The following is a 27,769-nucleotide window of genomic DNA, read 5'->3' as shown; positions in this document are numbered from 1 at the left end:
CTCGTTGCCCTCCTCTGGATGCGCTCAAGCATCTCAACGTCCTTCCCAAACTGAGGGCCCAGAACTGGACACAGCACTCGAGGTGTGGCCTCACCAGTGCCAAGTACAGGGGAAGAATGACCTCCCTGCTCCTGCTGGCCACACTATTCCTGATACAGGCCAGGATGCCATTGGCCTTCTTGGCCACCAGAGCACACTGCTGGCTCATGTTCAGCTGGCTGTCAGTCAATACCCCCAGGTCCCTTTCTGCCTGGACACTGTCCATCCACACTGCCCCCAACCTATAGCGTTGCAGGGGGTTATTGTGGCTAAAATGTAGGACTCGGCACTTGGACTTATTATACATCATCTTATTGGGTTCTGCCCATCCATCCAACCGAGCAGTGTGTGTGGTTTGGGTGGTTTCTACGTATGCTACAGCTGTCCCGCAGATAGAGGATGGTTATGTTAATAGAACTGCCAGTCTGCTGCCTTTCAGTGTGCTTAACCATAAAGAAAAAACACAGAGAAGGACATAAGACATAAAGAAAAAGACAAAGGATGTTAAACAGAACCGGGCCGGCCGTGCTAGGCAGCGCAGCACCCCTGTGCCCCGTGCCCGGAGCAGAGGAGTCCCACCCTCCGTGCCCTCATCTCCGCCGCAGCACGGACCGCCCCCGCGCACGGCGAGCCGCCGGAACTGCAGTCGTGGCGGGAGCGGCCGCGCTAGATGGGCTGTGGTGTCAGGGACTTTCCTGACAGTAACCCAGAAGGTACATCTTAACCCCTGAATTTAAAGCTGGATGGAGCTTCTGCTGCTTTTCTCAGGGAGTCTCTCCCTACCTGCGGGTGGAGTGAGACGTCAGACCAGGGCCGGCAATGAGGGCACAACGAGCAGCAGGTTCTCGGCTAAGGAGAGTAGGTTTATATTGGATATAAGGAAAAAATAGTTGCCAGTGAGGGTGGTGAGAAGTTGGAACAGGTTGCCTTGAGAAAGTTGTGGATGCCCATCCCTGGATCAGGGTCAGGCTGCATGGACTAGTGGAAAGTGTCTCTGTGTCTCTGCCCATGGTGGGGGGATTGGAACTGCATGGTCTATGAAGGTCTCTTCCAAACTGTTCTGTGATTCTATGATTTTGTATCATTAAAACAAAAAAAGCCAGAGAAGGTGTTTGCAGGACTAGGCAAAATCAGGTTAGAATTGTTCTGCAGAAAGAGCAACAAGACTCAAGGTTTGTCAAGAGTAATAGATAGGAATTACCTGGTTTATAGCAGAGTCCCATTTCTGAATTGCCCGTGGTCCAAGTCATGTCCCATTCCAGATCAATATCCAAACCTTGAATGGTTTGGGCTGTCTCTTGTTACCCTTTTTCATCCTCACAAATACAAACTTAGTCCTGTTTTTAAATTATTTGGTATATTAGTATTCTTATTATGCAGCAGACTTACTCATCTCTTGCAATCACCACTCATTTCACTGCCAACTGAGTAGCTGGTTTGAAGATGAGACTTTATCTTCGAAATAGAATTAAGTATTTATTCACCTAGGTTGCATGAATGCAACTTTATCACAGAGCATTGTGTTGCTAAAGTTTTGCAGGGGTTCAAAAGCAGCTGAGTAAAATCCCTGAATAGAGGGAGTGCTAGCAAATTACTGGACCTTTAGCTGGCTGATGAAGATTGATGCCTAATCATTAGGTCATTTCAGTTTTCTACTTTATTTCTTTTCATATGGTGCAACCTTTGGAAATTTCAAATAACAAATACTGCAGGGCTGAACTGAAAATCACAACAGAATCGCCATTTAAAAAATAGGCTTGTTATTTTTCTTGATTAAGAAAACATGCTACTTTGAGAGGCAAAGCTCATGAGGCAGAGCAGACACTTGAGATAATGATGGGAGGTTTTCTTTCACTTCAAGATTGTTCCTGTGCTGTGCCCTGTTGTGCTTATCTGCAGAAACTACATCAAGGGTGTATGTCCCATAAAAGTGCTGCCCTTCCTCTGCATGGCCCCTTCCCCAGCCACATCTTGTTCTTTCTCACAGCGTGCTGTTACCAGCGATCCGTGGTTGGCTCTGCAGCTGTCTGGCTGTTGTTGTTTGAGACTTACACATTAGCCCCTTATCTTCTGAGTTTCTACACCTCTGTGGGCTTAAGTTGACCAAAAGATCAGTCACAATTTATCAGCTATAAGCCACAGTTTTAAGTCATATTAGAAGGTGAAAATAACTCAAGAAGTTCACTGCTTAGTCCCAGAACCCATCCTGAGGCTATGGTGCAGCAGCTGTGTGCAGTTAAGATAGTTTGTACGTGTGCTACAGCTGTCTTGGAGATGAAGAGGATGGTTATGTTAATAAAACTGCCAGTCTGCTGCCTTCAGTGTGGTTAATCATAAGGAAAAAAACAGAAGGATAGAGGATGTTAAACAAGTAATGTTTTCTTTGTGGATGCACATACAAGACAAGACTTAGCAGGAAAAGTCTGTTTTTCACAGGACAATAAATTACTTCTGCCACTTCACTAAGCAGGGAAAAAGGCATGTTGATGAATGAGGAGGATTGTATAGGCTAAAGCCTGAACTCTGAACCAATAAAATATCCAACCAGTCAGACTGGGAGCACAACAGAGACACTGGTGGGGGAAATTAAAAGCTGCAGCCATTGCTGCTTTTGCATATGCTTACCCTGAATATTTAACCCTTTGCTGTTGACACTCTCTTCCACAGTAGGGAGGTGTAGAAACTGAAAGGAGGAAGATTTTCAGTTGTCATATTTTTAAACAGGAATCTGAAAAGGTTTTCCTCCAGGTGCCCTTGAGGAGGGTGCCTGTAGAATGTAACTCATTTCAGTAAGAAACTCATTTAAACGAGGAACTGTTATTTGCATTTTACTTACTGTTTAATGGAGAATGAGGTATAAGACAGATCCCCTACTCCTTCATGGAGAAAACACTACAGACAGTCAATGCAAATTAGTACCAGAATGAGAGGAAAGGTGAAATCAAGAGTCTAAACTTACATTCTGCAGCAGTAGTGATCTTTCTATTTCAAGAAAATTTTCAATCTAGAAGATGTCTCTCCTGGTTTCTCAGGGGATAAAAATCCATATCACAGGACTATTTTGCTGATACTACTTTGCCCACTCCTGCCAGTGTCTGTAGAGAGATCAAGTAATGAAAAAGTCATTCCTGTTTTCACCATTTTGCACACACGGGTTAATGCCAGCTGGAGGAATAATACTAAGGAGAAGTCTCTCTCAAATTAACTATTGTCTTTTGATACCTAAAAATATTGACTGTGCCACAACTAAAATTTTCCCCACAACAACATAATTATATGCAGCAACAAAATGTTAATAGGAGTAGGTGAGTTTGGCCAAAACAGTTGGCAGAGATCACATCATCTGCTGCATCTTCCCCAAGCCACCTGCATCGAGTTTCTGAGTGTGAAATGAAGTTTGGCTCTCAACAAGAAGTAGGTCTCATGTTGTTTACTCTTGAAATGCGCTGCCTCTCACTCCTATGAAGTAGGTAAGCAGATAATCTTGTATAGACTCACATAAGCAGGACTCAGAAATCTGAAACTCTCAACACAAGATTTATCAGTGATAGGGGAGGGCAGACCGACAGCTGGGGCTTGCATACATGGATTGGTTGTGAAGAAAGTCCCCAGAACTAAAATGCAGAGGTGTGATGAAGATTAGACCCCACGGCTGCTGAGGACACCAGCGAAGCACAATGGAGACCCCCAGGCCATCATGGCAGGAAAAGGTCACAGGGAAGTTCAGGAATATTGTCTGGTGTGTTTGGGGAGCTCAGAGTGATGTAAGGAAAGGGCAGGGGAAAGCCAAACTTTCCAGAATTCTGGCAGAATGCATGAGCAGCCTGAGCAGGAGGGTCACCAGGGGGCAAGGCAGAATGTGAAAAACTTTGTGTTTCTACTGTCTGCTGTAGCATGTTTTGATATCGTTAGTCTTTTATCTCTTTCTTCATTTGCAGGCTGTGTTCCCGATGGAATGCTTTTTCAGCCTCTGGAGTCCTGGGGGTTTTGTGCAGATTTTCTGTCCCAGGAGCCCATTCTTTGTAAACGTGAACCTGTATCCAGAAGCATATGAATTCTGTTTATTACATAAACTGTCCCTCTGTATTGGTGTGCCTTTCAAACCCCACTGCAGGTGCCTGCTGAGGGCTCTTTGTTGTGCCTGTCTGTAGTCAGCCCATGAGCAGCTGGTGTGTGGAAGCTAGGCAGACCTGTTCTGCAAGTGTGTGCCTTCCTGTCAGCTGTGTGTTGGATATCCCTGGGGAGACAGCTGAGGAGACCTAGACCAGCAAAGAGATGAAGCTGGGCGGGACTGGATTAGAAAAATCAGTGAGGAACTTAATCATAAGATTTACAACCCTGCCAAAGTAATCATAGGAGTTACTGGGAGTGGCCTCACAAGCTGGGAACCGGCAGCAGGAGAGCATCAGGAAAAGACAAGCACAGAGTAAGGGAAGTGGTGTCATTCAGGTAAGTGAGAGAAAGCACATCTGGAAGATCAGCCCATGACTATTTATTTCTTAAAAGACTTTTATTAACATAAATGTGACCTGAATTAGAAGGTGGCTGTACTGTAAAGTCTGTATGTCTGTGTGTGTGCATGTACGTACGTGCATGTGCTTACTGCTGGTAGTGAAGCTACTTACAGCCATTTCTGTGATCATAATGGTGTTGGGGTTTGAGGAGAAAAATAAAAGAGGGATGTCCTCTACACACTGTCTGATTTGAATGAAATCGCTCACAGGCATTTTTTAAAGAGGAAGAAATAAAAAAAAATAATTAAGTTTTGTATAAAATTAGTTGCATTTCACTGAAACAGGGTGATGCTATGAATGTGTGTATAAATGTCCAGTCTTTAGTTAAGAAAGGGCTGAATTCAGAAGTAATTATTATTTTACTCCCATCGCTGTTGCTTGATTCTAATGCAGTGATCTCTAACCCAAAGTAGTGCAGATATCTAGTTTTTCCTGTGTTTACCTGTGTGTGCATGAGCTACTGATTAAGTTACAAACAAAACCATTGTTAAATCCACCAAGAAACATCCAAAACTTGGGAAACTAGAACTAAAGTTGTCTACACAGCTTCAGGTGGCTGTGAATTTATGAAAGCAGATTTATGTTTGATTTCTGAAACCATTAAGCAGCAATGTGATGTCATACAGTGTTTTTATCACACAGTAGGTTTTCCACAAGAGGTATATGTATGTGTGGTCCTTTGAAACAAAAATCCTTCATTCTTCTCATGTTCTGTCATAGCTTTTGCTGTCACAGTTTTTCAGAATTTCTGTATTTGTGCTGGGGTTTGATACATGCTTATTACAGACAGCTACCAGCAAAATCTAAGCTCAGTCAGCAGGGAGACATTTTCAAAAGTAGTATATGATTTTGCTTTCATAAAATGAAGCCATAGGTGATAGTGTACTGTTGAAAGTTTGGCCTCTAGACTTTTAATAGCATGCTCATTAAGGCCTTCAGCTTAATGTGTTCCTTGGGTTTTTTTATTATTTTAACTCATTCTTCAGATTACCTGTGAGGAATTACTTTGGGTGGCCTTAATTAATTGGGAATGTTCAAGATATATGTTAATTTTTCAGAAACTATAGTAGTCCATGTCGGCATTAGAAAAAATGTCTTAATCCTCATTCAGGTTCTGTACCATTTCACACTTCTGTACTTAGATTTCCTTATGCAGCACAAATAAATTAATTTTTGTAGATGATCTAAGCAAAACCTAGCACTGTAAGAACTTGCATATCTCCACTGAAATGGTGCCAGTTAGAGCTAAAATTTTTAGCATAAAAGCACAGCAGCACTGAGTCCTCCTGACTAATTTTTCAGTGCAGTAGTAACTGTTAACTTTGCCTGTTTTTTCTGCTATATTGAAAAGGAGCCAAGTTTCCTCTAAGCAACCACCTGCTGAAACAGCAGCCTGGGCCTCATTATTTGCTGTTTTCTCTATGGTCTAGCTCTTCAAAAGTGGTCAGCCTAATTTTCTTCCACTCCCTTAATTTCCTTCTCTAGCAGCTAGCCTAGGTTTAATATGCAAGTATTGCTTCTAATTTTGGACCACCAAAAGAAAATCTTGTGTTTCGGTATCTGATTTTTGAAACGCTTTGTTTTCTTACAGGGTATTACAGGTATCAGCTATTTCAAAAGTGAGTTGTAATACTAAATCTTGATAGCTGAGACAGTGCTACAGCAAGCCACAGGATATTATTTTTAGTCCTTGTTCACAAGGACAGAAGGGACGCTGGTGTGGCTGGTCAGAATTTTCCATTCAGCATAGGTGAAGATGCTGCTTGGTGACCCACAGGTGCCTTGCAGTGAGAGATTAGGTGACTCCATGGGCCAGGGAAACCTTGCAAAAATGACATGGTCTGCCAGGCTGTTGGAAATAGTCAATAAGGTCTTGTGCAGGCAGAAGAGACAGAATATGCAGTCTAACAAATGCATGGCTGAAACCTGTCGGGCTTGTTTTTTTATTTGTTTTGGATGCTGCTTTAAGTAAACGGTGGACAAAGCAGAGGAAAAAAAAATCTCTTTGTTTGCTTTGCAATGATGGTTTTTTCCTCCCTCTTCTCTTCCATTCAATGTCCACAACTGCCCACTCCTTTGGTTTCCTGCTGTTTTGGTTCCCGTAATTCCCTGGTAGCTCCTCTCCCTTCCTGCTGCACAGCCAACACAGTGCGCTTGTGCAGAGCAGTTGCCAAAGCCTTGACCGTTGACCATGTTCAAAGGTCAGACAGGAGGGAAATAATAAAAGCAGCAGTGAAATGGTAATGGGAAAAGCTGTAGAGCAAGGTTTTGCCACTGCAAGAAATTGAGTAGAAGACGTAATGTTTAAAGATTTGTCTTTTATCAGTCAGGCGGTGTGCTGAACTGCAGTTACTGAATTACTCAGCTGTACTTTATGTGCCTGTAGTCACTTTACAGCTGGTCCTCACAATTGGTGCATGAAAAACAAGTGTAAGAATATTTTTATAATAAAGTGGTATGCAGTTAACATGGGAGAGGATGTCTGGAGAAATAATTGCATTAAATCCATGTCAGCTCATAGCACTTTTTAAATGGTCTAATGAAGATCTAGATTAATCTTAGCCTTTATTTTTGTCATATTTAATTAATCAGCTGTTTCTTTAGACCTTTAGCTAATCATTACACAAGGATTTATATGTTTGCACTGATGATGGGAACTGCTCGTAGCTTACAAATTAGACATATTCAGGGGCAAAACTGTATATTTGCTGTGAATATGGACAAGTTACTATCCTGAACATGGCAGGAGCAAGCAGCAGGCAGATTCTGTGTGGGCAGTATTCAAGCTGTCTGTTCCCATATATTCCATGGGCGTCTTAAGTCTTGATATTTCTTTTCAGTCTTCACCACGAAGTTTGTCACTCAGGCTTCTTAAGTCTTAGTCCTGGCACTTTAAATAACATAATTTGAACTTAATGAGAACTTCAAGGCCATAAAACGTCAGAGAGCATTGATTATTTTAGGGCTTTACAATTATGTGAATTAGCTTCTGCTATTGCTAAGGGGATGGTTCCATGTGAGAATGAGTGACAGGGGACTGGAAAAATCACAGTAAGGCTTCTGCTGGCACACAGTGCTTGTGGATCTGTGCTGACACACAGGGAGTGGTTTCACACTACAGCTTTAGGTGAATTAGCCATTCACCCCTGACTAATCCCAGCCACTAAAATGGCAGGAAATCACCATGGCAAAAGAGCAGTGGATTTTTCCTGCTAGGTTAGTGGTTTGAATCAATTTACCATGTGATCAATTGCACAACTGAGAGCAAAACAAGCAATGAGAAGACAGCAAAGACAGGGAATAATTCCTTCTTTTGGCATTGGTGAACACTTAATTCAGCTCAGCTACATTCACATTCAGTATTTGGGTTTCCTGAACTGGTTTAAGCAGCTCCCACAGATGCCACCATCTAGCTGCTTGTTCCTGTCCCTGTCCCTGTGTTGCCCAAGTGTTCATCCTGTTGGCAAGTGTGCACAGAGGAACAGTGTTGGTGTAGGATGAGAGCTAATTAACCTGTCACTGCTGCCAAGCTGTGGAACTGCTGTGCCACATGTAGTGCACCAAGTAGTCTGCTAGGAGCTCTTTGCAAGTGCAGGTGACTGTAATGTAATTTCTGCTAAGGTTTTGCCCTGTATTTCCCATTGTCTAAGAGCAGCTGCTTGTGCTATTTTTAGCTACTGTGGTCTTCCTTGTATATTTAGCTTTGACATCAGGATTTGGGTTCAGGTTGAGGGTCAGAAGGCTCTGCAGAGGGATCTGGACAGGCTGGATCCATGGGCTTAGGCCAGTTGTGTGGGGTTCAACAAGGCCAGGTTGTGGGTCCTGCCCTTGTGTCACACCAACCCCCTGCAGCTCCAGGCTGGGGCAGAGGAGCTGGAAAGCTGGGAAAGGCCCTGGGGGTGCTGGGGACAGCACTGGACAGGAGCCCAGGTGTGCCCAGGGGGGCAGGAGGCCAATGGCACCTGGGCTGTGGCAGCAAGGCCAGGGCAGTGACTGTCCCCTGGGCTGGCACTGCTGGGGCCACGCCTCAGATCCTGGGCACTTCTGGGAACCTCAGGACAGGAAACACATTGAGGGGCTGGAGCGTGTCCAGAGAAGGGAATGGAGCTGGGGAAGGGTCTGGAGCACCAGGAGGGGCTGAGGGAGCTGGGGGGGCTCAGCCTGGAGAAAAGGAGGCTCAGGGGGGACCTTCTGGCTCTGCACAACTCCCTGACAGGAGGGGACAGCTGGGGGGGATTGGGCTCTGCTCCAGGGAACAAGGGACAGGACAAGAGGAAACAGCCTCAAGTTGTGTCAGGGGATGTTTATATTAGATCAGGAAAAATTTCTTTGAGTCATTAAACATTGGGATGGGCTGCCCAGTGAAGTTGGTGGAGTTACCATGCCTGGAAATGTACAAAAAGCCTGTGGATGTGGCACATGGGGGCATGGTTTAGTGGTGAACATGGTGGTGGTGCTGGGCTGACTGTGTGATTTGATGGTTTTCATGATCTTTTCCAACCTTTACAACTCTATGAATTCCAGTGAATGGAATTCAGTCTGTGTAAAGGAAAATTTCAAAAATCCAGTGGAATAAACAAGCTGATATTTAGTAAAAATTGCACAAATTCTCTAATGCAAATTCTAAATTGAGTAACACAGTGTATGTGTGCACATGATCTAGACAGCACTGATCTTGGTACAGTGTTAACCCACAGGCAAGGAAAATCAGAATGCCAGTAAGGCACAGATTTTGAACCTTTTAAGATATTTTTGTTTCCTTTGAAAAATGTCTTAATCTAATAAAATTAAAATGTCTTAATCTAATAAAATTAGTTGAGCACTGTCAGTAGTCCTGCTCTGTGTTGAGTACGCACATGAACATGTTAGTTCCACATAACTTTCATGTCTTCCATTGCAAAAAAATATTAAATGTATAACGTGAGTTCTGTGGATTTCTGAGTTACCATTCTCCTTGTGAGGATAGGAATGTAAGAACTGCAGTGATGTTACTGTTAAACAAGTAAGCTGCAGAAACAGCCTAGTCCAGGAATTTATTTAGTCTTGACCTGAAAAGTAGCACTGAAAGGCACTTCAGAATTACCTTACTGAGCAAAACTTCTTTTTCTGCTTGCTGAGTATTGTGAGAGGATAGAGAGGTAGAGTGTAAGTGCGCTTCTGTAATCAGTCTTTTCCATTGCTTACACCTCCATAAGCAACCACAGCACATGGGAGTGCCAGGGCAAATAAAGTGCCAATGACTGCCATTGTTTTCATTCCTAGATCCCATGGTTCTGCCCTGAGTATGGTTGGAAAACATGAGTGCCACCCACTGGCATCACGGCTGGGAGGTGCATAAAGAGTAGGGAGGAATCTTCTCTACACACAGGGACCAGTGTAGACATGGCTGCTGTGTCAGAGCTTTTTCCATGGATCTTTGCTGCTCTCTCTGTAAGCACAAATTGGGATATGTGTGCTTTTTTGTGCCTGTGCTTGCATGGTGTGTAAATGTCAGTGTGCATTCTAGTAAGCACCTGTACAAAGCCATTGGCAGTTTTAAGATGGAGCTTGGACTGTTCATGACTTATACAATATGATTACTGGCTAGTGGTCCTGAAGTCTGTGTGTACCTGAGAATGAAGGAAGCCAGGCCTGGTCCTGTGTATTTGTGTGTAAGTGTGTGTGTGTGTGTTAGAGCTGAGGTGGGTTGTTTCAGTGTGCTTGCTTTCAGAGTGTACGTGAAAAGCTTGGTATTATTGCTGTGTTATTACTCCTTTGACTGGATTCCTGGTGTAGCCAGCCTTGGAACTAGGTAAATCTGCTAGCACATTAAGAATGAAATTAAGTAAAAAAAAGGAAACAGACTTTTTGTGATACCTTAAAGCACAGGTATATTCCATTTTCCTCTCTCTGCTGTCTCTGATGTGCAACTGGTAAAGAATAATTTCACTCACTAATTTTAAGCATGAGAACAAACTGTTAAATTTTTCATCATCAAATTCCATAAAATCAATGCCCTATATTTGCCATTGAGGTTAATTGCCTAAAACGCATAGCTGAAAACAAAGTAGGTGCTTACAGGATAGAAGTCATGATTCCTATAAAATGTTCTAGGTAATACTGTTTGTGAAGATGTTACATTTTGGCAATGTTTATAAGAAGCAGTGACTAAACAAGGTGCATGCTTGTACAGGCTGTGGATTTTCAGCTACAAATGCAGAAGAGTTGCAGATGTTTCAGAATACCTACAGACTTGGCAGTGCCCAGAAGTTGGTACCAGAGAGCCCTAATGACACCTCTTTTTTCTCCTTGTCTTTGTACAGCAACAGGAGGAGTTGTGGCAAGGACTGTAGTCAAAAATGACATTTTCTCTGCATGCTGCTGATCTGTTCACTTGTAATGGACCAGAAGATAAAATGCTGAGCCATTCTGGCATCTTAAAAATGTGTTAGCTAGGAGGATATTAGATGTTCTTTAAATATAATGAGGTTCATATCTATGGATTTTTGTACATATACCAGCCTTTAGGACTAGGGGTCCTCATTTGCTTGTGGAGCACTGTAGAACAAGCTTAACCCTAAATTCTGTCTGGTCATGCAGTGCATCATCCATAGGACGTGCTAGTGCATATCCTGCGTCATTCTGTAAGCCTTTAAATCCCAGTGCTGCTTCATGCAGCCACTGATTGTAAGGGGTAAAAAGCTCCCTATTCACTTCACTTCACTTGTTGCTTCATCATCATCCTTTCTCCTAATAAACTTTGTTATTATTCTTTACATCTGTGCAGGAAGTGGGGGTTGGAGGCTTGCTTGCTTGTAACTGAACATGGCAGGGGATGTGAAAAGATTCTCACGGATGCTTCTGGAGTGCAATAGCAATGACAAGCTATGTGGTAAGATTCACACATTCCTTTAATAAGATTTCACATGCTTGCAGGAAGGCCAGGTTCGCTAAAAAGTGTGCCAAGCCTTTTCTCTTCCTCCACTGCATCCCAGCCCACACAGAAAGATTTGATGGAGCTTTCTCTGCGTTGTGTTTCAGGGAAGAAATGTTTATGGGGATGAAGCCTCTGTGGCTGGGTTAATCTCACGATTTTAGAGAATTCCTACTTCAAATGAGGTGTACAGCAGTCATTAAAGATTCCCTGCTGCTTCCCAAAGGACCAGTTTTGTAGGATTTTGATTTCATGACTTTTTGCCATCTTTTGGAATGGAAAAAATGGTCTTGACCACCTCCAAATCTGGGGACATGAGAAAGCTAGTTACCTTCACAAGCCTTGCTAATTGCAATGTCTTCCAGTCAAATTCCAAAGGTGTCCACACCTAGTTTCCTTTAAAATGCTCTGTGTAATTTTACTGGAAGGAGCTGGAGCTGTAATTGCACATGATGACAGCAATATCCAGTCCGCATCCCATCTCCTTGTTGTCCTGCTTCCAGTGCTGCTCTGTTTCACTAGTGGATGTGACTTCAAATGGCTACAATTCCTGGCCTGCGTATTAAAGCATCTAAATAAGTGACCTTAGTTGTGGGAGTCTTAGTGATTTCATGCAGTTTAGGTACTCAGCACCTTTGAAAAATAAGGTGGCAGCACTAACAGTGTTCAGCTATTCCAGAGGATGGACCACACACTTCTGGGGTTGAAAGTTACTGAAATGGGTTGTTGCTACATGGTTATACAGAACCAAGTGTGCTGCTTACTCCCTGGTTTTCCATTTTCTTTCTCTTCTGGCAGTTGTGTGTGAATATCAAACAGAAGTGATCATTGTCCCAGTTCTCCTGGTGGGAGTTTTTGTCACTGTGCTCACTGTGATCCTTTGGCTCCACTGCCGCAGCCTGCGAGCAAAGCAGGAGCAATCAGCACCAACCGGATCCCAAGGTAAAAAAATGCTTTTCAACCAGAGGAAAGAGTATTGGTTTCACAGCCAGAAGCCAATTCCATTTCCCCATCACTTGAGCTGTTAGGCAAAACCGTTTATGAGGATCCTGTCTGGTATTCATCAATCCAGTAAACATTAGAAAAATTGTGAAGACTGATTTACTTCATTTTGCAGTGTTATAGTAGCCTCCTTGAGCCAGGTCTCATAAGCTCTTGGAGGTCTATTACACACCCAAGATAGCTCAGCTACCTTTGGAGGCATAAAATCAGCAGGATGGCTTCTGTTGCAGTGTTGGAAACAAAAAGGTTTAATAAAAGGCAAAATAGCAAATAGAGAAAAACCAAGCCAGGTGCAGGAGGTTCTTGCTCCTGGTAAAAACACCTCACAAAAGTGATTAGTTTCTTTGTTCATTTCTTTTTCTAGTAAATTGCTCAGGTGGGACTTTTTGACTTCTGTCCAGTTAGCTATCCTTAAGTTTGAGGTGAAGTCCCCTAGGCCTATGAGATGCCTTCTCACCTAATCAAGGAGAGAAACTTCTGGGCTTCTTTCCTTTTTAAGGGGACAATGGATAGTTTTGTCACTCCATCAACAGGGGGCACATTCCTACATTGCAGGAGCAGTAGTGGAAGCTAAGAGAAAATCTAAAGCATCATGCCATGTAGGCTGTTTAACATGCTGTGGTAACATCACAAGAGCTGTGAAGTGTATTTATGTAACAGCACCTGAAGGCTGCTGCAAGGAGAGTTTTACTGGGGTAATTATGAATGGTAGTAATTTTGATGTAGATTACTCCTAGTTAATCCATTTTGTATACTGCCATTTAAGAAATTTAATTTCAAGCTGCTGTCACCCTCTTCCTTTGGAGACAACATGAAGTAGAACAGGGTGAGGGAGTAGTAGGTAGTAGAACAGGGTGAAGTAGAACTGGTGAGGGGGTAGGGAAAGGCTTGTTGGTATGCGTGTGGCTGTGGAAATGAAAATACAATTCTGAACTAATTTTGCATATGCCAAGGGAAACAGATCTTGAGCCTATATTAAGAGAAATACTTGAGAACTGGTAATAAAAGAAAATGTTCATTGCTTGAGCACGTGGGAATGAAGTCCAAATGTGTCTTATCTATTAAGGTTATGTAGTTAAATGTGGGAGAAATTTCTAGACTGGTTCTGTCTTTTCATCAAATAGAGTGGGAGATAAATTCTTTGTCCTCTTCAGGGGCCAGGATAAGTAGGATACAATAACAGTTCCTTACTTTGCCCTGATTTCTGAAACACTGTGGAGCAAAAATTAAAGAGCATGGAAGGATGAGCATTGCCATCTATTACAAGAGTTCATCTGTCTGCTTTTATGCCTCATATGTATTTGCTTTTGTCAGTGACAAGAAAGAATCAGCAGGAACCCTGTGCAACAGAGAACCGCTACATCCAGCTGAGTGAGAGATCTGTGGAGAGCCTGCTAAATTCTGCATCCTTGACTCTGAAAGAATTAGAGATACCACGAGAGAAACTCTTACCAGACACCTTGCAGCTGATAAAACGTGGGAGCTATGGGAGCATCTACAGAGCACAGTTGGAAACTGGGAACTCTGGGAAGACTAAGACTGTGGTATTGAAAGCCTTGCAAGGTGTGGCCCCTGGTCAGGATCCATTTTGGTACAGTCTGTATCCCAGACATGGTGCTGGGCAGAGCGTTGCCATCAATACTGGGCAAGAACAAGCTATGTTCAGTACAGTAAGTCTGAGATGTTCCTGTAGGAATGTCTTGGTAGTATTAAAAATTGATGATCATGTTGGTTTTAGCTGTCAGCCTGCTGTTTGCTGCTTTCATTTGTTGTTGGTTTGGATTTTTTTAAATTTGTTTTCTTTTGTTCTCTTAGATCCAGCTAGTCCCGAGAAAGTAGAGGATTTCTTGGGAAAGATTAAATTTCATCAAAATCTTGGCCATCATGAGAACCTGGTTGAATTGGTTGGATGTTGTGTAGACCAGCTCCCACTTTATATGATCATGGAAGATGTGTCTCTTGGTGACCTGCTGACATTTCTGTGGACATGTCGGAAGGTGAGTCAAAAGAAGTGATGACAGAATAGCTTCTTGAGTTCCTTAGGTACATATCTATCCCTAAGTCATAAATTATTTTTTATCTCTCCATGCATCCCTCTGTATAAATCAAAACTATTTCCATGCTCCAAAGAAGTTCTACACGGGTCCTACTTGGCAGACCATTGAAGGGCATTGCAGGCACTGGAATTAGAATGAATTCATACAGCCACCTGAATTTCTAAAGTTTTCAATCATGTCTCACTCCAAATGCTTTTAAGAAAGCAGAGCAGTTACAACACAGGGGAAGGTCATGGGATGATAACTAGTTGGTAAAATACAGGAAGTAGAGACTATAAGAATGAAAGGTTGGTACTTGCACTGAAGGGAGGTCAGCTATCTAGGGCATGGTGCTGTTCATTCTATGTATTAATAACCTAAAAATGGGATGACAGTGACGTGAGGATATTTGCTGATGATTCCAGCCAGTAAAGCCAAGGGCAGACCCAAAGGAATTGCAGAAGGATCTTCCAAGCTTGAGAGACTTGTCAATAAAAAGAACAGATGAAATTCAGCATAGTTAAAAATGAAATAATGCACAGGAAGAAGTTTCATATATGTGAATAATGGCTTCATGTCTGCCCATTGCTGATGAGGTCTGATAGTATGAAAATATGCAGTCCACTGAAAATGTTAACTCAAGCTAAAAAAAGAGCCTAAATATCAGGGGAGGTTTATATTGGATAGCAGGAAGATATTCTTCCCCCAGAGGGTGATGGGGCACTGAACATGTGCTCCAGGGAATGGTCACAGTTGCAAGACTGTCTGAGCTCCATGATTGTTTGGACAACACTGTCAGGGACAGGGTGGGGTTGTTGGAATGTCCTATGCAGGGCCAGGAGTTGGACTCAATGGTCTTTTGGGTCACTTCCACTTCAGCATATTCTGATTCTATGACTCATTGTTACAAAAGGCATGGAAACAAAACTCTGCTGTTACCATGTAAATCCATCACTCTCCTACATCTACATCAATAGAGGATTGATTCCTGTCCTGTTCATCAGAAGGTCCAGGTGGTAGGAAATAAGGCTAGTACGTGTCACATTCAAAACATACAAATGGAGCTGATTCTTCATGATCTGAGGATTTGACTAATGGAATGTCTTGCCACTGACTGCTGTGGATACTGAGTTCATATGAGGTCAGTTATGGAAGGCAATCTTTCAAAGGTTACTGAACATGTTGAAACCATAACCATCTAAGGAAGTTTTTAAGTAGAATGTATCTGTGGGCTGTAAAATGGCACAGGAAGAACATTGTGTGCTTACCTTATTCTCTCTCTCATCTCTCTCTCTTACTCTTACAGGCAGGGTGGTAGGAGAGATGGACTGTTAGTCTCATACCAAGTGCCCAATTCAAGTGTTAGAAATGTGCTTTTCTACTCATCATTCTAATTTATAATATATCTTTTATTCACCTGTGTGGATTGTCATTCTTCACTGTCATTCTGACAATGTCTAACATTAATTTTTCCCCACATGTCAGTTTGCCCACCAGATGTCTGTAATATACTTGTCTTACTCAACACACCCTCAACATCACCCATCCACATCCTCCTACATTTCAGTCAATTTATGAGCAATTGTGAGAAGGAGGAGCATAAGATTAGATAGATTAGAAGGAAACATTCCCCACAATCCTACTGTGGCAAATGCTGTGGCATTTGCTTGAACCAAGGTCTCTTACTTTGTGTCTAGGATGTAATGGCAATGGATGGTATCCCCTATGACCTCACTGAGAGGCAGGTATATGAGGTTGGACAGCAGGTTGCAGCAGCTCTGGTAAGTCTCCTCAGGTTGGCTGCATTTTTTCCTTCTTGCTTGACTGTAACACAAGTTTGTGTGGTGGCTTAAGTCTTCTTGGCCTAAGCACTGAGAATAAAGGCTTTGTTAAAATATGCTTCCATTATGTCGGTGGGCACATGTAACTCCACAATGTTGAAGGTAAGCATAAACTCAGTGAAAATTTTTATCAGTTAAATTTGCTTTTAAAAATCATCTGGTCTTCTTTCTTTTCAAATTTCCCAGGCTTATCTCGAAGAAAAGAACTTGTTCCATGGTGACATTGCTGCCAGGAATGTCCTTCTCCATCACAACTTCACTGCTAAGCTCTGTGGTTTGGGCCTGGCCTATGAAACTCACACACATGGTGCCAGCTCAGTCGTACGGAAAGTGCCCGTCAAGTGGCAGGCACCAGAGAGGCTCCTGAGTAAACCCCCTACCATCAAGGCAGACATGTATGGCTTCATTTTGGGACTAGAAGTTCACCTGTCTCTTTCACTCCTTTATCTATAATTTCATGTCCTGAAATTCACAGGAAGGCAGATGTAGTTTCAGCATAACACTCCACTTTTACAGCTCATTCTTTCTCCTGTCTGCAGGCCATGCCTAGTTGTTTTTATGTATTTAAGCCAGCAAACAGCATCACTTTGTTTTCTTTTCTTGCAGATGGTCTTTTGGAATTCTACTGTATGAAATGATTACATTAGGTAAGAAGATTTAATGCTAATAAAAAAAAAAAAAAAAACAAAACCAAAAAAACATAAGGAAGCAGCAAATTAACAAGATCCAAAATCTCAAATTTTAGAATGTAAAGTTGGGCCATTTAAATGAGCATTCTGTTTTTTTCCAATTTGCAAAGTCTCATCAACTCAAATTTTAGAATGTAAAGTTGGGCCATTTAAATGAGCACTCTGGTTTTTTCCGATTTGCAAAGTCTCATCAGTTCCTTTTAGACCTTCTGTTATTGTAAATTGTGGTAGGAAAAAAACCCAGATTTTGCTAGGGAAGGAAGGCAGTCTTGCACAGAAGCTGCTCTCTGCAACCACTGCCATAGAGTTTTCTACCATTGCTCCTTTTGCTCTTCCAGGTGCTCCACCATATCCTGAGGTGCCACCTTCTGACATCTTATCATACCTGCAGAAACAGAATATTATGAAGCAGCCCTTGAGCTGTCAGCAAGCCATGTAAGCCACTTGTTTTATGGACAATTGAACATGAGATGGCAAAGCTAAATGGAAATGAGACATAGAAAATGAGATTTTACACAAGATTTCTAAGTCTAGACTATACTGAGAGTAATCTGCCAGCTGAGGAGGTTTGTGTCTGCCACATCTCCTTACTGAGTTCTGCTGCATAAAACCTCTGTGGCCAAAACCTTTCTGTCCTATTGAAAATGACACTTGTTTCTGTTTGCTTAAGTGCCCTTGCATTTTGCTGCTCCACTGCTTCCTTGCAAGGTGCAGCACTGCTGGGGAATGATTTTTCTCCTCTAAGTTATAGGATATACTCTGAAGTGAACAAAATATCCAAAGGGAAGATCTAAGGTACATTTCATTGTATGAAGGCATAATTTCATAATTTACAGGTACTGCATCATGAAGTCCTGCTGGCAGTGGAGTGCAGCTCACCGGCCTTCCCCAGCACAGCTCTTGTGCTCCCTGAAAACAGCTATGAAGACCAGCAATGGGCACACAGTGCTGCAGGTACCTGAGCCAGTGGTGCCTGAACTCTATGCTGATGTTGCTGGTGTTGATGTGCATAGCCTGGTGAGGGAATACACAGTCCTCTGAAGGGTCCTTTCATATTTTGGTAAAGAAGAAAGAAGTCTCAGAGTTTTCCCTTTCTAAATATTTTGCAAGCTCAGAACGAGGTGCATATATTGGAAAGGGATCCCTTTGTTCTTCAAACATCTATATAATCTTCAGGCCAGACACAAGAAACTGTTATCGTCATTGTTAAATCAACTTGTTGGTATCATTCTGCCTGCCATTTGGAAGTAAAGTGTGTTAGGAAGCTGTAGAAAATGTAATGAGAAACTTAAATTAAAGGAGTGTTAGGTTTGTGTGGCAAGGTTTTGGTGATGGGGTGGACTGCAGAGGTGACTTCTGTGAGAAGATGCCAGAAACTTCCCTCAGCTCCACGATGGGACCTGCTGCTGGTCAAGGCTGAGCCCTTCAGCAACACTGGTAGCACCTCTGTGATTACATATTTAAGAAAGTGTAAAAGATACTGCACAGCAGCAGGTGAAAGAGAGGAGTGTGAATGTGAGAGGAACAGCTATGCAAACACCCAGGGCAGGGCAGAAGGAGCGGTAGGAGCTGTTCCAGAGTTGAGATTTCCCTGAGATTCTGTGGTGCAGCCCACAGCGAGATGGCTGAGCCCCTGCAGTCCCTGGAGGGCAGGGGTGGGTGCAGAGATCCACGTGCAGCCCCTGAAGGAGCCCACCCCAGAGCAGGGGGATGTCTGGAGGAGGCTGTGACTCCAAGGGAAGCCTGTGCTGGAGCAGAGTCTGTCCTGGCAGAATCTGTGGAGAGGGGAGCCCTCATTGGAGAAGGACTGCACCTCATAGAAAGGGACTCGTGCTGGAGCACTTCATGAAAAACAACCCTTGCGAAGAACTTATATTGGAGAAATTCTTGAAGGACCTACTTTCCTTTGGAGGGATGCCACACTGGAGCAGGGAAAGCGTGTGAGGAGTCCTCCCCCTGCGGAGGAAAGAGCAGCAGAGACAATGTGAGATGAACTCACCACAACTCCCATTCTCCCTGCTGGATGAGAAAAGGTAGAGAAATTGGGAGTGAAGCTGAGCCTGGGAAGAAGGGAAGGTTGGAGGAAGGTGCTGCAAGACTTGGTTTTATTTGTCATTATACTTCCTAATTTGATTAGCACAAAACTATTTTTTCTCAAGTTGAGTCTGTTTTGCCCATAACAGTAATTGGTGAATGATCTCTTGCTGTCCTGATCTTGACCTGGGAGACTTTTGTTATATTTTCTCTCCCCTGTCCAGTTAAGAAGAGGAAATTACAGAGTGGCTGGATGGGTACCTGCCATTCAGCCAGAGTCAACCTACCATGAGGTTTCTGGAAATTTTTCCCCATCTTTTCTGTCCCAGGAAAATGCATCAGTTGGGTATTTGAAAGAGGAGATGTCCTGGGGAACATACTGGGGTGGTATTCAATAATTCTCTGGGATTTCTCCAGTGCTTTATGCTCTAGCTTCCCTTGGGAGCATGTGCACTGTATTCAAACACACAAAAAACCAATCCCCACACCTCCTTGCCCAACAACAATAAAACCAAGCAAAACCCTTCATGTCTGTGGATGCAGAAGCTGTTACACAAATGTCGTACATCTTCAGTGGAGAGTGTGCTTTCTCTGCAGGTCAGGGGAGTACTTCAAAGCTTATATGAAATTTTTTTATCATTGATTTTAATGGACATGCAGGCATCATAAAAATTTTCACTGGAAGTTGTGGCTATTTTGCTTTCATTTAAAAACAAGCAGAATCAGTCTGTGAAACAGATTTTCTCACTTCTGTTTTTAAAGTTGATAGTATCTTAGGGGTTTTTTTTTCTCTTACTATTTTGAAACTGTGAGCACTAAAGGTCCTTGTGAAAAAAGACTAAACACACATTAAAGGAATAATTTTACCATTCTGTGTGAAGAGTGGATTCAGTGTTCACTCAGCATCTCCCTACTTAGCATGACTCTTTCCATTCTGGTTTCCATGAAAACTTGTTGGTCTTCTTCCAAAGACAATGGTAAGAAGTTTTCTATTTTTTAATGCCAAATGACATGAATTAAATAGTCTTTGTAGGAAATTATGATTGCTTGCATAAATAAATGTGAGTTCATACAGTCCATGTGTCACCACTATACACTGGGACATTGCAAAGTCCATTCAAGAGGAAGCAGTCAGCTTTCTGACTTTTCCCATGGTGTTCGCTAATTGCCACCTGGATCTTCATAAACCAGTTGGTGTAAATCTGACCTGGAGAATTGAGATACCTTCTTTTCCAAATGGTAGAATAATAACATCCTTTTCTCTCTCCCTCCCTTGGAAACAGTTTCAAAGCTACCTCGTAAATTATGTCAAATTCACAGTTATCTTTGGTGAATAAACTATTTATTTTAAAAAGCATTTGATTGGTTCAAATCTCCCACTGAAAAGTGGGTATTCAGAAAGGTCTTGCCTGTGAAATGTGGGTATGTGGCAGATAATACAATCCCAGAGCTGTGAAAGCATCCCCAGTGCTCCTGCAGACCTGACAAATAACGCACAGGGTGCCTTGTTAAACAGAGAGCTAAAGATAACAAATGTAGCACTCTTCTCAGAGCACAGAAAGCAATGCTCTGATTTACGAATGCTCATATTTTATTTCTGTTGTGAAAGCTCTGATCAAGGAAGTCCATGGGAATTCAGATGCTGAGCACCTCATAGCCTCCAACAAAAGATCTACTTTGGTTTCCCCTGCAACAAATCTGTGCCAAGACCCTGCTTATGAATTTGCCCACAGAAAGACATTTTCTTACTGTATGACAAGATCTAATTTAATGTCCCTTCAGTAATGTGTCCTTATTCATTCTAAGAATGTAAGCATTCTTGCTCTGATTTGTCTTCCCCTGGTTAATTTGTTGGTTTGGAAGTAACTGAATCTAGATGATAATAAATTTTATACTGGCATAATGTAATTGTACATGTGGAGTTACCTTAGTTTAACTGCCCTCCCTGCTTTTTAAAGTATCCTATACTTTAAATCTTTTCCACATAGCAGTCTCCATTTTAGGATCAATGTAGACTCATGCATCAATTTCTCCTTAGTGAACCCCCTGAGTACTTGGTGGAAATTTTTCAGGTGTTTTGTGGAGAATCATGGCTTTTCAGTTTTTAGTGATAGACTTGGTTTTAGTTGTTTAATTATAATGTTTTGTTCCCATGAAAAATGTTGCCTTTTTATTATTATATTTAATTTTCTCAAACATGACAGGACCATCTGCATAATTTGTTTCTGGTGGATTGTTTCTCTGTTCTTCTTAAATGTAGCTTATCTTTCATTCAAAGCCTTATCTCTTCTACATGTCTTCTTCAGGCATCTGACCACCTTTTCAGTGAGAGACTGAATTAGATCCAATGAATCTCCTAAGGATGAGGAAATCCTATCCAGAGCAGGCAGAGAGTGAAAAAAGTGGTCCAAAAAGTGACAACAGACAGGAGGCACAGATATTAAATTTTCCTGATATGATTTGGCTTCGCCATGCTTGGAACTTTTTTAAACCACACATGAGCAATATGAATTTTGAAAGTCTTTGAACTGCAAAATCTTCTTTGTGCTACAGTGGGCATGTTGCAAAGGACTCTTGTTCAGCCACATGGAAGAGAAGTACTGCACTACTCTTCTGCATTCACAGAATTGCATTTTTGGTGAGGGCTTTGGTGGTCATGAGAATGTGAGAGTGCACTGGTTTATGTGCTACCTCCTGCAGCTTGTGGGTCTATTTATAGCAGGTGCTGCACCATCAAGAAATAGCAATAATCCACAAACATCCCCCCAACTCTCCAAGACACTTAAAAAGGCTACTTTTTTCACCTAAGTTTCATGTTACTCTCATATTTTTGGGAGGTTTAACAGGTCTTTCTATCTATGATAAAAGAAGGAGGTGAGCTAGTGTTTTCCTCTTGCCTTGTTTTTAAACAGCCCCCGCTTCTGCAAGGGGCATTTTACTTCATAGAATCACGGAGTCATAGAATGCCCTGAGTTGGAAGGGATCCATGAGGATCGCTGAGAGGAATTGTTCTTCATGCTGATGTTTAACCCAAGATAAATAATGAAGGCATGAAAGACAAATTGCCTGTCTTGATTTTTCATTTCATTTTGCTCACCTTTTCATGAAATAAAACATTTCATTTCTGAGCATTTTCAGAAATAAAACAGTGCAGAATTTCACATCCATCCTCTGATATTATGGGTAAAATGCTCCTTCTGTTATGTGCACCAGGTTTCTGTCTCTGTAGCTTATTATAATCTTATGCATTTAAATGGACCTTGATTGGGTGACTGTAATGAGGTGGATGTGCTCAACTCCCATATGGCCTTGCAGAAATATTTTTTTATTTGATCAGCTTCCTATGATTAGTTCTTCAAAATTCAGTACATGGAGGTGAAGGATGATGCTTGGGTGGGTAAGAAGGGACTCTTTTGATGTGGAAAGGCTATAGCAGAGCTGTTGCCACTGGAGAAATCTTTACTTTCTGCCTGAACCATTGCAACAAGAATGAGAGCTATTAGATATTTATGCCACAGCCTGGTCGTGGTCAGTTGTTACTTTTTTCTTTACACCAATAGCATGTCCACAGCTGAGCTGTGGCTCTCAGCTCTTGATCTCAGCCTGCCTTCAAGACAAGCTGACATTTCCTGCCTGGTTTAAATGAATGTTTTCAGAAAAAGCATTTCCTGTGAGCTAGTGTTATCTTTTCAAAGGGTAGATTTACTGTGGTTTACCATTTGTGAGAAAAAAGATGAGCTAGATACAAGTTGAATTGTCTGTGATCAAAGTTTTTTTTTTTTTTTTTGAATGTGTATTTTTGGAACAAATGTACTCCAGCTCCAAGCTGGAGAAGAGCATTTAGTTTGATGAGTTACATTTAATAAGTGTCATTACTTAATCGCTTACACTGAATTATTGATTTTATTGATCTTACTGAATTAAATCCTGCATTCTATATTTAAATGTTTTGCAATAGAATATACAGTCAGCTGCAGCAGTGAAGAAATCAGGGATGTAGGGGCAGAATTTAGATCCAGATTTCTGGCAAGTGGGAGAAGTCTGATGTTTATGTCAAAAATCTGCCTACAACGAGCCAAAAACTTGTAAAACAGGGCTAAAGTTCTGTGTTCAGTCAGTGTTCATCCCTTGCCTGATTTCTGCTGTGTGCACAGTTGATTCTAGGAGGAGCTGTACTAGCTTGTTTTGCCCCCTGAATCACTACTCTGTCTGGATGAGTTTGAAATATCAAAAGCCACAGAATTATTCTATGAAAATGGGTCAACAGCATCCTACAGCTCACTCCTACAGGACTGTCCCTGAAGCTGGTATGGACCTGCCAACCCCTTAAACCACACACCACTCAAAGTGGAGTGAGGGAGGAGGAGGAGATCTTTGGATGTGGAGGCTGTGAAAAATCTCCTTTAGACCTTATTAGGCCACACAGCACAAGACAGAGCAACCTGTCCAAGCCCAAGGAGTTCCTTTCAGTAGCCAAAGGTTTATTGTAAAGATTTTAAAATGTCAGTTCCTCATGTCAGCCTGACTGTCTTGTAGTTCCCTGTCTTGAAGACATTTGCTGCCACCTTTGTTTTGTATCATACTTTTTTGGGACAAACCATTATTGAGTTCAGTGGAGCTGATCTTTGAAAACCAGTCCCATCCTGAGCCTCTTTTCTCTACAGGACTCTCTGCCATGGGATTTCTCCTGTGAACACAGACTCCTGAGCAGACCAAAGTCTGTTCTTTTGAAGTCCAGGCTTGATTGTGATTTTGTTTTTGTATTTTCCCCTTCTTTTCAGGAGCTCCAGCATCTCATGATTACTGCCTGCCTTTACGTCCCTGACCAGTTCTTCTCTGTGTTCTTAAAAATAAATGGACTATAAGAAGAAAAAGGAGGGAAAGGAAATTAAGGAAAGGAGTAGAAAATATTTATGTTTGAAAATTAAGCATATATGTTCCTGGTAGCCTATAAAGTAAAAGTAATCACAAAAATTTTAAGAGAATTATATTTTCAGATTTTAATAACTCTCAGAATTAGCAAAATTAATGATTTGTGAAGTCCCCTGTTTTGAAGATACTATAGTTTCTGTTTTCTGTCTGAAGTCCTGACCTAGCCTTAAGCAAATTTGAGCAACTTTTTTTCTACACAAATCAAAGGTTGGGTGGAAAGACTGATACTGTTGGACAGGTCAATGAAATTGTTGCTGTGGAAAAGGGCTGGCAGTACAAGCATATGATTTTAGTAATGGATTCCACAGATTGAACTTTTTCAATATATTGTCTTGCTCCATGAACATGACATTAGAAATAGCTCAGAGTTTGGTGCAGCCATGGCAGGAACAGGTTGCCATGGTTGTCACTGCAAGTCTGAAATGGTAGAGCTTTGTTCTGGAGTGGAAGAATTCAAGTTTCCTGTGTGGGTCACCACAGTAATTATTTCTCATCTTGTAGTTGCCCCGTTTCAGTCAGAATGGTTGCTTTGCCAGCCCGCAGAGTCACATATGGAGAACAGGACACAGGCACCACCTGTTCTACTGTTACATTTCAGCTTCGTACTGTGGAGTTAAGGTAACCCCCTATCCCGGTAGGTTCCAGCTGGGCTGCGCCCGGTGGACTGCCTTGGCCAGGATAGTCTCAGTGGAGGCTCAGACTTGGTCCGATCTCCCAAGTCATTCCCAGCTGCGGGCAGCCAAGCAAGCTCAAGTGATTTCAGCTCTTTAGTGATTATCAGCTCTGTGTGATTATCAGCTCTTTTGCTTGCTTGTGGCCGTGGCAGCAGATGCAGGGGAGAAGAGGAGAAGCGCTGTATAAGGTTCCGCAGGATTCTTTATGAGGGTGTCCCACGAAGGTTCTCAGTGACAGCGCTTCTGCCGAACCAGGCAGAATTAGGGGTTTTTATACCCTACAGGGGTTTTGAAAACTGTCCAATAGAAAGGGTCAGGGAAAAGTGGCCTTTAGGCTTACAGAGAGATAAGCAGGGTCCGAAAGGCGGAAGAGAGAGGGGCTTCTAAGGCCCGAGTCATCGTGACTTGGCATTTCCTAGCTCAGGCTTCTGACCTCCAAGGAGCCTTGCAGGCCCTGTGCCTGCTACAACCCCCTTCAATTTTCTTGTCCCAATTCTCAAACTCTTGTGTTTTGCTGTGTTGTTAATATAAATAAATAAATGTATATAATTAAGGATGTTGATGTGGATCAAACACACCTGCATTGCTTTCATTGACAGTGCTTGCAGTAAAAGAGAAATGTAATCTGTAAATTATCCCTCTAGAATTGCCTGTTTGCTAAATGAGGAAATTTAATTCCTCACCTTTTTCATCTTGGTCAAACCTAAATTGCTTATTTATGTGATGTGAAGAATGCTAGATGACTTCACTCCCCTGTTGAAGTAAGTTTCCTTCAGTGATTTATGGAGCGTACATCAGAGCAGCAGTTTAACATGAAAGATTGACCTCTTTGTGAGCCATTGTCATTGCTTAAACTATTTTGTATTCCAAAAAGCTGATGTATGACATCATTCCTTATGTATATTACTTTTCTGCTAATAATATGTTCTGTCATTAGAAATTATTCCAAAGTGTTGTGAGGAAAGCTCAACTGACCCTTAGGGAAATCCAGATCCACATCCAGGCTTTGTGGCAGATAGGACTTTTAAATTCCAAGTAAAGCAAAGTTTAAAAAAGCAACACTTAAAAGTATGTGACAGGGATACAAAGGAGCACTTCTCTCTGAATGTGAAACACAGAATTGCCAAGAACAGCGAAGACAAAGAACAGAGGGGAACACGGACATCAAGAATAAAGTCTGTTAATAATGGAAAAGATACATGCATTAGTAAATAAGCTGTCTAGCAGATTTCATGTCTGAATTAGAGATATGCATTTGTATGCTAAAAGTTTTCCTTTCTGTCCTGCTGTTTGAGATTGGGTAGGATTGGCAGTTCAAGGTAGGTTAAAGTTGCAGATTTGCAGCTCCGACAGAGTGATCTAAGAACTTCTGTTGGTGCTGTATCAAAACACTCATGGTATTTGGACTTCCCTTCAGATAGAAACCTAAGTTGTGACTAATCAATAAGCCCCTATAATGGGGTGAGTCTTAAGGGAGGGACTCTCACAGGAAAGTGCAAGGTACTGATGAAGTCTGCAATGACTGAATTTTTTTGATTAACATTTTTATCAGTTGGGTGGATCAGCTGATTATATCAGCTGGCTGTGTAATTTTTTTTCATGAGTTGATCAAAAGAGCATGAATGTCTTTCTAAGTTGACCAGACCAGCATGGGGACAGTGTGTATATATATACTGATATATATAGCCTGATACATATTTCTTCCTGGTGCTGGCCAGCATTGCAATGGTGAACATATCACAAATTCTGCCAGTGAGAATCACATTTGTATTGTGATTCACGTCTTTATTGAAATTGCTACATTCTGTTAGTTTGCTCTTGTTCTTCCAACACATAGCTGTGGTCGATTCTGCTATAATGGCTGCTTCGAGCCGGGGTATGCCCGGTGGGCTGCAATGGTCCAGATAGCTCAGTCCTGTTCAGCACAGCCTGTCCGAGTTCCCAAGCAGGGCCTAGCCGCAGGCAACCTTAGCAAGCTCAAGTGATATCAGCTCTTAGTGATTATCAGCTCATTTGTGATTTCAGCTCTTTAGCTTGCTAGGTGCCGGGCAAGATGCAGGGAGAGAGAGAAGGCCATGTGATGTTCCGAAGAAATTCTTTATTGGGGTCTTCTACGAAGGTTCTCAGTGACAGCTCTTCTGCTGCACTGGGCAGAAGTAGGGGTTTTATATAGGGTACAGGGGTTTTAGAAATTGTCCAATAGTAAGGGTTAAGGGAAAGTGACCTATAGGCTTACAGAGAGATAAGCAAGGGTCTGAGAGAAATCTGCTCAGTGACCTCCGTGGACCTTGTCTGAGGAAGTATTCTTTGGAGAGCTGTGCCAAGGCCTGATTCCTGTGAGGTTTCTTTGAAGAAGAGCTGTGCTCCTTGCACCTGTGCCCCCTGCCACACTGCAAGGAATGAATGCAGCTGCCACAGGAGGTCTGAGCTCCTGGCTCCGTTCAGGATCACTCTGGTGATGTTCACATTCATAGCCCTCCCTTAGTGACAGACAGTCTTCAGAGTGTTAGAGAAGGGGGAGGAGAGATTTCTCTGAGTCTCTCAGTCATTTTCAGAGGTACTTGAGCACTGTCACTGCTGTTTTGAAGTCCTAAGGAGAGGTGAGCTTCTAATCTGTGAGCTCACGCAAGGTCTGAGTTTATTTCCCTCTTTTGTGACACTGGTGACATGCACCAAAGCTGAAAGCTAGCCTGAAGTTTGAAGCTGGCCTATTTTTGCCAGTGATCAGATGATGTCCACAGGACCTTTCTAACCTAAATTCTTCTGTGGTTTATGTTTGTACCCGGAGAAAACTGGAGCACAACTCCTAGTGTTATGTTGCTGTGTAAATAGCTGCCAAGGAGTGACCCCACTACCCTGCTGAGCTGAAAATAAACGTGAATTGCTTCTAAAATTTCTTCAGTAATCACTTTTTCTGTTTTCCTCCCCAGTATTATTGCTTAGTGCATTCGTTGATTTATAAAAAGGCAAAATGAAGCTGGTGGCAGGAACAGAGTCAGGAGAGCAGGGGGTAAAATACTTTCCAATAACACTGCAGCAGAAGTACAGCCACAGCCACTGAACAGTTTTCTACCCCAAGGGATTAAAGACTGACA

The 27,769-nt window shown here is 42.3% G+C and overlaps 2 protein-coding genes across 19 annotated transcripts in view; both read left to right on the top strand.

Moving 5' to 3' along the window:
- Positions 1-27,769, top strand: part of PPFIBP1 (PPFIA binding protein 1) — a 656,824-nt gene that overhangs the window by 87,562 nt on the left and 541,493 nt on the right. The gene's annotated exons all lie outside the window — the stretch shown is intronic.
- STYK1 (serine/threonine/tyrosine kinase 1) lies at positions 1,084-21,138 on the top strand. Of its 2 annotated transcripts, XM_041397139.1 has the most exons (11): positions 1,084-4,488; positions 9,816-9,983; positions 11,320-11,424; positions 12,265-12,408; positions 13,783-14,031; positions 14,284-14,465; positions 16,202-16,285; positions 16,532-16,740; positions 16,952-16,992; positions 17,373-17,469; positions 17,871-21,138. In XM_041397139.1, exons 3-11 carry the CDS (start codon positions 11,358-11,360, stop codon positions 18,073-18,075), a joined length of 1,278 nt encoding a protein of 425 aa, XP_041253073.1. In that variant the 5' UTR covers positions 1,084-4,488; positions 9,816-9,983; positions 11,320-11,357; the 3' UTR covers positions 18,076-21,138. The 2 variants fall into 2 exon arrangements, with proteins under 2 accessions (XP_041253073.1, XP_041253072.1); XM_041397138.1 differs by having other exon boundaries at positions 9,816-11,424.

The sequence above is a fragment of the Onychostruthus taczanowskii genome, unplaced genomic scaffold (assembly GCF_017590055.1).
Source record: "Onychostruthus taczanowskii isolate IOZ18803 unplaced genomic scaffold, ASM1759005v1 scaffold136, whole genome shotgun sequence".
NCBI classification, from domain to species: Eukaryota; Metazoa; Chordata; class Aves; order Passeriformes; family Passeridae; genus Onychostruthus; species Onychostruthus taczanowskii.
Note: the sequence above shows the minus strand (reverse complement) of the source record. Positions and strands in the feature narration are given on the sequence as shown.